This window comes from Patagioenas fasciata, chromosome 2 (genome assembly GCF_037038585.1).
Source record: "Patagioenas fasciata isolate bPatFas1 chromosome 2, bPatFas1.hap1, whole genome shotgun sequence".
Lineage (NCBI taxonomy): Eukaryota > Metazoa > Chordata > Aves > Columbiformes > Columbidae > Patagioenas > Patagioenas fasciata.
The window spans coordinates 101,670,860-101,685,189 of record NC_092521.1 but is presented as its reverse complement, the minus strand read 5'-3'; the positions used below and the strand labels follow the sequence as shown (position 1 = coordinate 101,685,189).

The 14,330-nt window shown below is 41.1% G+C and overlaps 1 protein-coding gene across 2 annotated transcripts in view; it reads right to left on the bottom strand.

Moving 5' to 3' along the window:
- Positions 1–14,330, bottom strand: part of SLC66A2 (solute carrier family 66 member 2) — a 67,402-nt gene that overhangs the window by 15,700 nt on the left and 37,372 nt on the right. For both annotated transcript variants that reach the window (XM_065831338.2, XM_065831339.2), the window contains one exon: positions 6,726–6,942. In XM_065831338.2, coding sequence (XP_065687410.1) covers positions 6,726–6,942 — 217 coding nt within the window. The remainder of the gene's footprint in view (positions 1–6,725; positions 6,943–14,330) is intronic.

The window sequence follows — 14,330 nt, the reverse complement described above, 5'->3', positions numbered from 1 at the left end:
CCTCAGAAGCAATAACAACTATTTTTGCAGACCCATGGAGAAAACGAAAGATCTGAGTAGAAAGAGCATTTAGGAAGACAAATTAATACAATCACAGAACTACAGTAAATAATGAGAATAGTTTAAAACAGGAAATGTGCAAGCATGCTGACAGACAGTTTTGATTAACTTAGTGAAAGGAATGGCCTATACAACATTAAGTACAAACCACTTTTAAGAAGAAATTAAGGAATTCTGCATTTACCCAATGTATTTCTGGCTCACACTTGAGACCTTAATTTCTCCATTTGCCAAGGTCACAGATTTACCTTTCAGTTCCTAATTATTCTCTTGAAAACCACTTTCTCTTTTATAACCTAGTCCCTTATGATTATGTACACAATGCCTTCTGTAATGAAAAACATGGGTCAGATGATTTGAACCCACAAAGCCATTCTGTTTTATTATTTTTTTAACTAAATGGCCCCCACTTCCTATACTCCTCTTTGATCTTCTCTATTTTGACTGTTTAATACATAAAGCAGCTACTATTTTAAGAACAAGAGTAGACACTGTTATATCAGCATCTGGAGGCTACAATTCCAAATCCTGAAAGAAACTTATCTCTCTTCAGCAGCTTCCTTGGTGTTATTCCCAGACCAGACACAATGCACTAACTCATGTCACGATTGTACTGGCCAGTGTCTGCTTTATGTATACAGCATACTCAGAAAAGGAAATCTCTCATGTAGGCTTCCATTATCCCTACTCCTATTTCTTCGATTTTGCTCTCATCCACGCAATTTTCTGTCAGTGAGAAACAGAAGTTGAGTGGAAAAAAAAAATAAATCAATACTGCCTTTGCTTGCATTACCCTCTTTTAACTTACCTTCCTTCTAACACTTTTTAAGTCCTTTTACACTTAACTTCTCTTTCTCCTTTACCAAAGCTCCCCAAAGAAGCAGAGTAACAAAGTTGCTGTAACAGATGTTGATTTCATCTAACATCTCTTTTCAATGTAAGCTAATGCATAGCCACAACTGTTGCCATAATACTTCTCTTTAGCTCAGGTTTTGTTTTCTTTTAAACAGCAGAATTCCAAATGAACTCACTCACTGGGGCTGTGTACCTATTCACTATTCAAAAATTCTCTCTGGCTAAAAAATTCCCAAGAAACCACGGCAGTGGCATTTTTAGAGCACTTCCCCAATCTCCTTAAATCTAAAATCTGACTAGTGACGGTGGCAGGACATTGATTAACCAGTCCTGAATAAAGCCTTCTACACCTGTTCACCACACCACTTGGCTTATCCAATACAGGCAGAAAATCCAGCAGCTTGCATTTATCTTCAGAGTTTGAATAAAGCTAGGATTTGTCTCTGGGACAAGCACTGTCTTCAGAAGTCAAAAGCTGCTCTGTAAAAATGATATAAAGAGTTGCCTGTGTCATAATGGAAAAAGCTATAGATCAGTACCAAATAAAAGCACCCCACAATGAAATTTTGTCTCCCTAAAAATACTAGAAGATAGTATTTCTTATTATTATCTGTAGGGCAAAAGAGGAAATAATATATCGGGATATAAATTTAATATAATTTTTTTCTTTCATACCCCTTCACACTGCACTTACTTTACTGTATACATTTGGGATAAACTCCTGCACATAACTAGCTCACAGCTGCAGCACACCTCATAAAACACTTCTGAATGGAAAAGCATTCTTAACATTTCCAACTCTTGGCTCCAGCAGCTTCTGAGACAAAAAGTATAGCCTGTTTCTCCTTCAGTTACTTGAGGTTTTTAAAACAGGGTGATCACAGTGACCAACCCAGTACTGCCACAGGAGGGGCTAAATTAATATTTTCAATTTTCCTCGTTCAGCTTTTTCAGGTCAGACTTCTCAAGACAGCCTCATACAAACACATAAGCAGAGGAACCGATTGTGCTGGCTGTCTCTGGGTGGCGAAGTTCTGAGCCTTTCACTCAATGACAGCCAAACATGTCAGTCAAAGATGTGGAGAAAGGTTACTTTCAAGCTGACTAAAAACTGGCCATAGAGTAGAAGGGAGATGTGGGAAACAGCTCACAGAGAGACGACACAGCCCTTACCTGGTTCTGTCCCTCTGACCAGGAATTACTGGAGAGAGTCCAGTGGAAAGCTACAAAGATCGCAGAGACACGGGGGTCTGGAGCATCTTTCTTATGAGGAAAGGATGAGAGAGTTGGTCTTTTCAGCCTGGAGAAGAGAAGGCTGAGAGGGGATCTTATCAATGTTTATAAGTATCTCAAGGATGGGTGGCAAGAGGATGGGACCAGACTCCTTTGAGTGGTGCCCAACAATAGGATGAGGGGCAACAGGCACAGACTGGAGGTTTCATCTGAGTTTAAAGAGAAATATGTTTACTTTGAGGGTGCTGGAGCACTGGAACAAGTTGCCCAGAGAGGCTGTGGAGTCTCCTTCTCTGGAGACATTCAAGACCCACCTGGACACATTCCTGTGTGATCTGTCCTAGGTGAACCTGCTTTAACAAGTGGGTTGGACTAGATGATCTCCAGAGGTCCCTTCCAACCCCAATCAGTCCATGATTCTGTGATTTTGAAGCCACACACACGGCCCTGATCCAGGCAGGTGCTGCTGCCTGCCCAGTGTGCAGCCAGGGAGAGACAGCAGTGCACACCAGAGCCTCACAGCTGCTGCAACAGGACCCATGTGATTCCATGCTAACGACTGATGGGCACATTTGGGTGTCACTTGTACTGTGGCTTCTGAGACTTCAAGATATGCAGCCCACCTCAGTCCCACTGCCAGATCTCTTTTGTGGTATCAAGATCTTGAAATATTTTACCACATAATATATACAAAATTTACAAGTGATGAGCAATCTTTTAACCTCGTAATGCTTTCTACCGTATCACAGGATGCCTCCTGTATTCCAAAGCTCCTAAGTTTTGAGGTTGCTTTCTTCGTTTTTCTAACTGATGAAAACATAATCATACCCATGATTCTAATCCATCCCAATAACAATTAAAGTCATTAAATTACTCTTTTCCTAGGTGACTGGACAGAACTAGTTTTGTCCTCGAACTGAATGGAGACTGAATTAGAGTGATTATTTCCTTGATAGGTATTAACACAATTCATTTAAAAAAGCACTTCTGTCAAAGTTAGTACCATAATTAATAGAAAATATGACTATACTATTCAGGTTTGCAACTATTCAAAGGTACTCAAACAATGGAAGAGAGTTGTAAGTTTCTATACAGTACTAATTCCGAAAGTAACCAGGTGATTTGTCAAAGAGAACATAATGAAAATTTCTGTTCCTTTGAATGGCTTAGTTCTGTTTACTTAATGATGGGAAAATTTCTACCCTTTAGTCATCAGCCTACCAGGACATGCTACACTATCTTCCCTCCACAAAAGCTGTTAGCCAGCTGCACCCCTTTCTGCTTTCACTGTTTCCACCTCTTTCAACTTCTCCTTTGCTCTCTGAGAACAGAGGAGGAAACTACAGGACCTAGTAGTGATATTGCTACAAAAAGAAGGAAAATGAAAGTAGCAGTGAGAAATTAAGACATAAATAAAAATAAGTGAGGAGCTCTATCCAGCAGAATAAAGATATCAAAGAACTGGAAGACTTGTTCTCAGGAGCACTACAATGCAGATAACTGTGATACCTTCACTGCAACAATGCCTTGTTACAATAAACATGACTGACACAGCTGCAGATGTCATTTGGACATTTACCTCAGACACTGAACACATTTTCACAAAGGGACTTTTCAGGCAGTAGCAGATTGAAAGACAGGGCAAGATAATGGGACCAGACTCCCAAAGGGTACCATGCTACCACCACAGGCACCTGTCCCATTTACCTCTCCCATGGCCTCTGGTCTCCAGGTTTGTTTATCAGGAAATGGCTCCTACATCAAGCATGAAATGTCTTCAACTTCTCATTCAAACAGAAAGGGGTGGTTGGGAGGGGTGGGGCTGTGGGGTTATGTGTTTACCATGTTTTTTAAGAAACAATACAACATCTGAGGAGCCTGACAGGATACTCTGATCAGATGTGGCCACATACTGTAACCTTATTTTCAATTTCTCTTTTATAATTTTACATTTAGGAAAGGAATTATTTGCTAAAGAAGAAACAGATTTCACATATCAGCTGCTGTGTCTCAGTCTGCCCCAATTCAGAAAGAGGTTCAGAAAGAGGCTGCTTTTCTCAGCCAAGCCATGAGGGCCTCCAAGCAACCCTTTCTCTGGCAGCAGTAAAGGCTGTGATGTTTCTAAGGGACATGGGCTCCACTCATGCACCACAGGTGACAGACCTACTGTAGTTTAAGAAGTTACCGCCTACAACCAGGGTGTGATACTCCTCCAAAAGGTCAGTAAGTAGCATAGCTTAATTCTCACTGCTCTCTCCATTATGCTTAAAGCCACAAAGGCACTGAAAATCATGTTTCACTTTGCCACTGAGGCTTGCTAAGGACACACCTGGCAGCCAGCTGTTATGGCCCAGCTGATGGCCCGAGGATCACCAGTGTAATTGCTTCTGACAGTGTAACCATCCGCATGCATGTTATTTCTACACCGAGCAGTAAAAAACTGCAGAGAGCAGTGGGCAGCAACTAACTCCCATCTGGTAAATACCCATGCAAGTTGATAAACTTGATGATCCTATGAGTGGCCTGGCTGGACTGTCATGTGCTCCCTTCAGTGCTTCCAGGATTGGGGTCTCTTCTCTGACGTGCTTTTAGACAGAGAAGCAGACACCGGAAAGGAAGCTGAGGAAATACGTCCAACAGCTCCTTCAACAGAAGGTAATATACTAGTGAAAGTCACTTGCACGGTAGGAACAGCCCAGTAATGCATAAAGACCATCAAATCAGGATTGCTGTGACGGATGCACCACTCATCCCTGACATTTGCATGGTGCTAGAAAGTACACGTGCTAGCTGCAAGATACATAATAGTGCAATACAACCTGAAAAAAGAAAGAGTACTAACGTGCATTTGCATGAGCATCCTCCAACTGCAGGAAAGCAGCATATGTTGTACATTGTCTTACCAGTCCCCAGACCCATCGATGTCCAATGTTAGGCAAAGTACTGCTTCAAGAGCAGAACCAGAGAGGGTGAATGCTTTCTGGAAAATCTGTGGGCACAGTCAATAAGGAGGGTGGCTATCGCTGGACCTGGTTCTGTTTGATGGCAAGGGAACAGGAGCTTTCATATATTTTCTCTTGACTAGACACAGCACCCTTTTGCCAAACAGTTTTAGATGAGAATTTTGCAATTCTGTGCCTAATGCTTTACAAAGAAAGCATTGTTGTGAAGCATAAAGGGTTTTTTTCATTCCTCCTTGTGCTTAACAGCATATACAGGAAATTGGAAAACTGAAACTCAGATCCCCAGAGAGGAGCTAAGGAAAAGCAAAATACTATCTGGCAGTGGTTATCATAATGTGGCATTATGGTATTACGATTTGCAGATAAAAAACAAAGGAAAAGTCAAACCAGAGCATACAGAAGGTCTAGGAGGTAAACTGCCTCTGGATATCACAGGTACAGAATTTTGCAAGGCAGTATATGCATAAAAATACCCCAATATTTTGCACGTTAATCCTGACTCTGTCAAACAAAAATCCAAATCAAAAAATGCCTTAAGCATCAAAGTAAATTTCTGAACACTCCCCCAACATCATTTCACGCTAGAAAAGAACTTAAGAGTAGCTAGTAGAGGAGTCTCCAAGCCAAATAAGTGAAAGGAACAATGTCAACAAAGGTCAGAATTAATTTGGTTTGGGGGTAGTGGGGAACGGTTATTTTTATTGACCAAAGTAAAAATTATCCCAGCAAGTTTAAAAGCAATGAAACAGAAGTCATTTCAAGACAATGAAAGAGGAAACAGCCACAAATGATCACAGCACTCCATGAACTGAATGTGCTGCTGTACTGTTTCTACAGACCACTGCACTGATGCACCACAGTGAATGTTTTCTCTCTTAGAAAGCTTTACAAGTTGCCTTTACAATTTGGAAATCTTAGTGCTATGACTGAGATATTCAGCAAACAGTATGAAAAGACAATCTTCTGTAATGCCCCAACAGTGAGCACAAGATCAAAGTTTTCTGTCCCACGCTTGTTTACAGAGGGTTTCCCAGTCATGACTGTAAATGTCTCATTTGAGCTTTTTAAAATGTCAGTTACAAGCTTTTACACATAAATAAATACTGATGTAATTTGCTACATAAAAATTAACGTATTAAAAAAAAGTGATGAGTAGGTAAGTGAGAAAAAGTGATGAGTTAATATGTGAGTTACACTGAAAGAATTATTTGCTGCCAGCTCAAAATATTTCTTGCTCTTTATTACTTTTGATATGCAAGATCTCTAGTCCATTTCTAATTACCAATATAGCACAGCTTGAGTTGAGCTACAATATGTTGCTAATGGCAACAGCAATAGTTTTACATTATTTTACTAAAACATGTTTCATCTTGCAACTGTCCAGCTGGACTTGGACAATGGGTCAGCCCTCAGAGGTGTAATGAAGCTCCCACTGCCTTCAGCAGCACTGCACCAGCTTCTGCTGACAGAGAAACCTAGTCCAACAGCTGCTGTATTTTCAAACAAAATTTAGAAAGATGACATTGCCCTGCCTAGAAAATCATTCCCCATGCTACACAAAGATTTACCTACACACACATGCACACACTTGTTTACGTAAGACAAACACCATACCTCATTCCTTCTGTAGACCTATTCTGGTAGTTTCGATAGAGCTGGGGAACGCCTAACATAGCCTCAGTGAACACCGCAAGGAAGCCCAGCGTTTCCACAAAGACAGATGAGTCAAGCCAGAGGTAAGTGATGTAACTGGTCACACCAGTGAAGGTCAGGACACACTGCACGTAGTCTGTAAACTTGCTCCAATGCCAAAAATAGTTCAAGTCAAAATCTGCAACAGAACAGGAATGGAAGAAAAATAAAATACGTTTTCCCAACTGGACTCAAAGTTAATCAGTGAAGAATTGAGAACTGGGAAGTGTGAGTGAGCCACAGTCAGTCTTTGGAGGTAGGGGAAGGCAGACAACAAGGGAAAGGATTAAACACCCCCGCCCCGCCGCAAACTCAAAATAATCAAGAACAAAAAAAATAATAATCTTGATTTGGAAAACATTTTTAGCAGGAGTGTTCAATAAAGAAACAATAAAACAAAGACTTGCAAACTACTAAAAATATTTACAAATATGACTTTTAAAGAGAAAGCATTGACCTTCAGGTATCAAGCATGAAGAACTCTGGATATGACTCTACCCAAGCTGGCATATGAAGCATTTTACAAATTCCTTCACAATACTAAGGAAAGGCCAGAACCACATCAATGCAAGCACCCTGTCTCTTAGGTCATTATCTCTACCTTCAAACGCCTCAAATCCAAGCTGCTTAGGAGGTCACCTGAAGCCCGCCGCTCTGGTCCCTGGTGCGTTGCAGGGCAGGCTGCTGTGTGCAGCTGGCACAGCTTCGCTAAGATTGGTGCAAGATCGTGACAAGAATCCCCGCGGAACAAGGCCTTCCACAGACCTCACCACTTTTCACTCCAAGGGCAAGAAATGTGCTTCGCTCTTGCCTTTGCCAGTAACAATGAGCACAGGGTGCACATCCATTTCTACATCCATCAGAACAAAACACTACACCACAAAACACAATATCCTCTCTTGAGAGAATGAAAAAGCAAACCAGCCGCACCACTTGCTTGGCACATTAACAGCATACCACTGGAAAATATGTAGCCATCTTCTTGATGAATAATACAATATACAATCCTATTACCATTGACTGTATAGCAAAATAACAACATAATTTTGAATAAGAACTCCAAAATAACTGTTCATTAGCAGGTGCTGTTCATGTTTTCCTTTCTTAAAAGCATTTGAAGTGAAAAATACCTACCTCAGACCAACTGGACTCTGTTAATTACCAAGACAACCATCGTTCTAACAGGGTTATTAGAACCAGCCCAAATACGTGCAACACACCAGCACACCACTTAGAAGCTTTCTGTCACTGCCTCCTCAGCAGAAATACAGAATGCTACAAAAAAAGTCCTACTGTTAACCCAGACAAGGAAAACATCGACCTCCACTGACTAACACAACAAATTCAGCGAAATGTGAACAAATCTGTACAGGCACTTAGCTGCCTAAGGACACACATTCATGCCAAATAATAGTTTAATTTTCTGCTTCTTTTCACACTTTCATAACATTATCAGTCTGCCCTCACCCTTTAGTAACTAGTGTCCCCTTTTCAATACTTGGCAAACCCACGCCCCAAGACAACTATTGACTGCATCCAGCTGAACCATTTTACTTTGCCACACAAAGAGGAAGGCAAAACTGGCCAGTAGCAATATCCCACCTGTAGCATTGTCAGCCATCACCCAGAACTGAACTAAATATTCTGTGGCAAAGTCACGGTCAATGTGATGTTGACCTTCAGTATTTCATGCCATTGGCTCCTCAGCCTCAGAATTCAGGGACACAAGACTAAATAAAAGGTAGACCTGGTGTTGGCACAGCTCACTGAGCATGTGAGCAGCACACATTTCTGGGGCTTTGTGAAGATGGAAGAGGAACAAAACAGAACAAAGCAGGGAAAAAAAAGGCACAAGACAACCACAATGGCAGGAAAAAATTATCTATTTTAATTTATCTCTGCATTTTCTGGAGAGGAGCAGAGTCAATGAGAACCTTCTGACAAGGTAGAAGGAATGAGAGACACTCAAAATTCCCATTCCTTTCACTTCGCCTGACATCTGCACAACATAAAACAGCAAGAGGCATCACAGAGTAAATCAACACTAATTTTGCCAGCTTCATGAACAATACCAAGCAAAAAAACCTGATCCACCATAACAAATCAGATGCTATGCAACTGTTATATTAGTAAGAGATATTCTCTGGCACAGAGGCATTTGGGCTTACAATGGGGACAGAAGAAAAGCTAAAGGTGGTGACATTACGGGTCATTTAAAAAAGCAACCTCCATTCTGGAAAAGGAGAGAGACTGATGGCTTTTGCCTAAGATGTAACTGCTATTTTTATCAGATTATATCTTTAAACCTTGATTCTGAGAAGTTCTCACACAGCTTTTAGTTTCTTCAGAGATAACTTTAATTCAGAGCTCTAGCATTCCAACATGCTGCATGGAAAACTTGCATTTACTTTGCAGCAAGGGTCATTCACCTTTGATACAGTGTTCAACAGCTACTGTCTCAGACTAACACCTGAAATCCAGCCACTGGTGGCAGCCACAGGCAAGAATACAATGAGGCACACTCTTCCAGTCAGTTCCAGACCTAGACCAGACCCTCTTGGCTGTCAAAAAAGCTATATTGTCATTACGCCTCAAATCCTGGACTTGATATCATTAGTTTGGATCTGGTTGCCATGTTGCCTTGGGCCCGCAGTACCTTTGGCCCCTGTTTAGTAACACTCCCACCTGCTGTCAGGGCTGCCCTGCATACACTGTGATTCTCCTCCTGCATTTTTCACGTGCTCAGGGATCCTTTTAAAAATACCCATCTCTGTACACCAGATCCTAATTTCCCCAAGTTTGGTTTCATAATAGAAATGAAAGAACTAAATCTACGTGGGAGTGTGGAGGTTTGGCAAGTTCATGAAACAAGAAATGTTAATGTTCACACAGCTACCCTGAGGCCAACTACAAAATCCATGGACCCATGCAAACACTTAAATACACAATTACCTCCTGCTACGCCAGCTGTTGACTGAAGTCCATTTCCATTCACATAAATATTAACGTACCTGAACCTAGTATTAGGCAGCCAAGAAATCTGGTAATGATGATAATTTACTCATCATCTTTTGTCTGTAAATCTTAAGTATTATTTCTATTATCATAATATACACAGATAAGAAAACTATTGTGTGAAACATGACTTCAGCTGAAGCAGGATAGTTAATTACTAGCACAGGAAAGAGAGTAAGATTCTCTTTCCCTCAAAACTATCATGATGCTATATAATCTCTAGTTCACTCTACTAAGTTATGAGTAAGTTCTAGTTTCTGCTATAAATTTTGTTTGGTTATGTTTTCCTGAAAGAAAGACAGGCAAAATGACATAACAACTATAACCTTGGTAATAGTCTTATAGAAAAATATCTGAGTTATCTTTACAACAACCCAACACATAATCACTAATTGCACTACTTAATAGATGCATTTTCCAAATCTATTTTAGGACACTACACATCACCAAACTCTGTATTACCAGTTACTTCCAGGAAGAAGTAAAAGAGTGACTGAACTGGAAAAAAAAAAAAAAAAAAAAAAAAAAAAGAGGGTAGAAAACAGCATACCTGACCTTTCATAGGGGTTATAGTTTCTCTGACCCTTACCTGAACTGTTAAAATGTTTTACCACATGATTGCTTTTTTTTTAAACCAAGGCTGAAGGTTATCTTTTCTGACAAATGGTTTCAAAAATTCAGAAGGGAAAAAAAATCACATACCGATTACTTCAAGGTTTGGAAATAAACTGTGACTCATTTTTCCAAGTGCGTTTCCTCTCAAGGGGGTCCAAACACATTAGTTCTTCAATAGGTGCTACATACTTTCAAAGCAAAAATGTTGGTTATGCTGAGTACTGTGACAGGCATATGCAAAACCAGCTTTTAAATGCTCAAAACCAAAAGGGAACTGTCCCTTCAAAAAAAAAAAAAAAAAATCATGTGTGTGCAGACCAGTCCTGTCCCCCTGCATACAGAGCAATCTGCAGCTGAAGGGACAGGCAGATGTCACCAACCAATGCCCTGGGCCACATCATCTGAGGTGCAGAACTGAACAAAGCTATAAATATTATTGCAAACATTTGAAGAAAATTATGACTAATAAAGATGATATTGGGATTTTTGCACCCAAGTCCCACCCCTCAAACAAACAACATCCTTTTTCTTTAAAAGGACAAAACAAGAAATCTCACTGCACCACAATTCATTTCTCTCAAACGCCTTAAAATCTGTCCAAGATAAATCTGGATGCGTATCTTCCTATTCCCCAAAATGGCAAGGCACTGCTTGTGCATTTCACTCCATTCACTAGCTCCCCATCCTGCCCAGAGAGAAATTCGTGACATGAGTTTGTAACCATACTCCATTGATGTGGTTCAAATGGTAACTCCCAGTCACTAACATCCTGGATTGATCTGAGCTGGCATTACTGCAATGACAGATACTGTATCTTATTACCCATGCCTGAGCTCTTTAATCCACTTAGTGAGTTGCATTTTAAACATGGTAATCCATTGATAGATGAGAGATTTATGTTAGAAAATCCTATTGATGCTGGGGCAAGGAGCAGCTCAGCAGGTTCTTTGTGCACTGACTGGAGAAAAGTCTACACAGCTTGAGGGTGAAGAAAGATGAGATTAAAAGACCTCCTCTGGGAGGCACATCACATGTCAAATATGAAAAATGTAAAGCAGGCAGCGACAGCATTGCAAATAACCATGGTTAGTACTAGTCAGGCCAAAATGCAAGTAAAAAATTCAAGATTGTGGTGTGGGATAGATGCCAAGTGACACGAAGAAGAGTCCACAGTATCAACTTTCACTTAAGGATGACACAGAGGTCCAAACAGTTACATTATTTTTAGTCAAGAAGCATTTTATACCAAGTCAGCTACCATATTAGTTCCTTTCGGGAAAGTGAAGCAAAGACTTTGACATCCTAAAAATTATTTACCATAGCTCTCAATTTCTCTTGCTAGTTGCATCCCATTTTGTGCCTTGACCTTTCTAATTCAGTATCTGAATCCTTGCGCTGCATCCACTTATACTTGCCTTTAGTCATTTGACCCAGTTCCCACTTCTTGTTTGGTTCCTTCTTGCATTTGAGGTTAGTGAAGAGTTTCCAATTTACATTCCCTGGGAGAGTTTGAATTTGAACCATTTCTATAACTTCACAAAGGAAAATAACTCCTTCCTTTTTATGAAGGCTAGTGATTTTATTTTATTGTGTTCCCTCTTGCTCCTTATAAATTGCATCAGTTCATTGCCATTTGTCCAAACTGCCTCCCATAATCAAACCCTTGACCTCCTGTATGAAAAACACTGCTCACTAATGAATTCTAAGAGCAGGCTGGACAGTCTCTACTCCTGAGTGTGTTTCTAAAGAGGTGCCTGGGTAGTTAATCCTCCTCCCCCAGGGCTACAGTTAAGTCTTGTGCTTTGGGAGGCTGCTGTTCAAAGAACCTCCAATTTCTAGCATCTAACTCTGGACTGTGGTGCCTGCCCACCTGACCTGACTGTTCCTGTCACAGCCTACCCTGCACACCATCAAAGGACTCCAGCCCACGCAGTCAGATGTCCAACACCTCCCTTAACAACACCGGAATCCAAATTGAGGGCTTAGATGCTCTGAAAGAGCCTGATAATGGTAATTCAGCCAACCTGGAAGAGTTACAAAATGCAGCCATAGCTGGAATTATTCGACGTTATTATCCATGGTCTGTTTACTGTAAAATGAACATGCAGATCAAGGATGCAGGAGCTGGAACCTACAACTCTCTGCCCTGCCTCTGAGTCTTGACCCCTGGGCTACACTGTAGGAGAATCCCACTCACTTGCTGTTTCACTTGTCTCAAGAAGCCTGTGGTCTCTGCTGTAAAAGGGGTTCGGCTCTGAGCAGCAGGCAAATATGATGACACTCCTGCTCACTGCAGCCTGGCAACAAGGGCAACTCCCTGGACAGCTGGAAGACGCAGACTTGTATCTGCAGGCTGACAAGAGACATTAACTCAGGCCTCTCATACCTTGAGTCAGTACTCTAAGCTACGCACAGGCAGTGCACTCAGTAGTAGTGTCTCAAAATAAATAAATTTTGCCATATCCTCAGAAGAGGATTTGTGAGGCACCTGCCACAGGAGCTGGGGGCCAGGCAGTGACTTCTGAAAAGGAGACTTTCACACTTACAGTCCTCCAGCTGCAGCAAATCCTCAAACATTTGCCTCAGGCATTATCTGTCTCCCTGGCAATCCTAATTTCAGATGCCTCATCTCAAGACAGCCACAAGACTACAGAGCAGCACACTGGCTCACACTCCCCAACTTGCTTGCTCATTCTGAGCAGCTTCCAACCGACAGGTGAGTTTCTCCGATCCTCAGTTCTGAAACTCCTGCATATCCCGCAGGGCACCCAGGACATATTTGTGGTGACAAGAGCAGGAAGGCTCAGCATGACTGTTACTGGGTAATCCATAACCTCTCCTTTCTCATCAACTACATATCCAGCTTCCTTACAGAAAAAAAGGAAGGAAGCAGCATTAGAGACAGGGAGAATTGGTAAAAGAAATGACAGAAACCTGCAAAATGCTGTCTGAAGCTGGCATTCATTTTACACTCACTTGGACTGAAAAGGAACTATGTTTCACTCATGGTACAAAAGAGAAGAAATGAGAGCTCAGCATCAAGAACTTTTGGCTCTGATCCAAACTGCTTTCTTTCTGAAAAAAAAAAAGGAATCTACCATCTTGCATAGTTTCTATAAAGATGCTAATTTCACTGTCCTCAGTCTCCATTCCTTCAGGCCTGTGACCTAGGAATTTCTGCATCTCTGTGTACTTCTAAGTATCTGCACAGCCCTGTCACCACAGTACCCGAGCATCTCTCCATGTGCTTTAACCTTACAACATTCCCATCTACAGGCTATTGTCACCTGGCTAGTACCCAAACACTGATGCTTCTTCCTCTTTAACACATCTAAGATGGGAACAAAATATTCCAGAGGGTCTTGAACCTTCTGAAAATATCATCCCAGCCTATACTAACCAAATTACTGTCATTTAATGAAATCCATTTTTTACATCCTTTGGCCTACACAGTTCTTTTCCTTGGCCACATCTAGACTGATATCAGAGGTTCAATAGAGCCAATCCTCTTAGTATTTGACTCTCCTTAAAGCCCCCGCACAAAGTTCTTTAGTTAACAAAAAGTAACCAGTAGATTTTCATGTGAGAAAGGAAAAATGTCAGATTTAATTACAGAGAAAAAGGCTGAAAGTCTGACCCAAATAAATCTTGAAGATTCATACAAAGAACCTTTGTTGTTAAAAGCTCACTGGAAGTTTTGGTACTTGATGGAGGACTGCTGAACACCTGAGATTAGAAGCTCAAGTTTGAGGAAACCTCCTCTACATCAATATTATCTGTCTCCCTCAGTCACCTCCTCTAGTTTGAAGATAAGTAGATAAGTACTTCCCTTGGATTTCTTTGCCTCATTTTACGTGGTGTCACCAGCTTCTAAAATCTCTTATGCTGGGTCTCTGT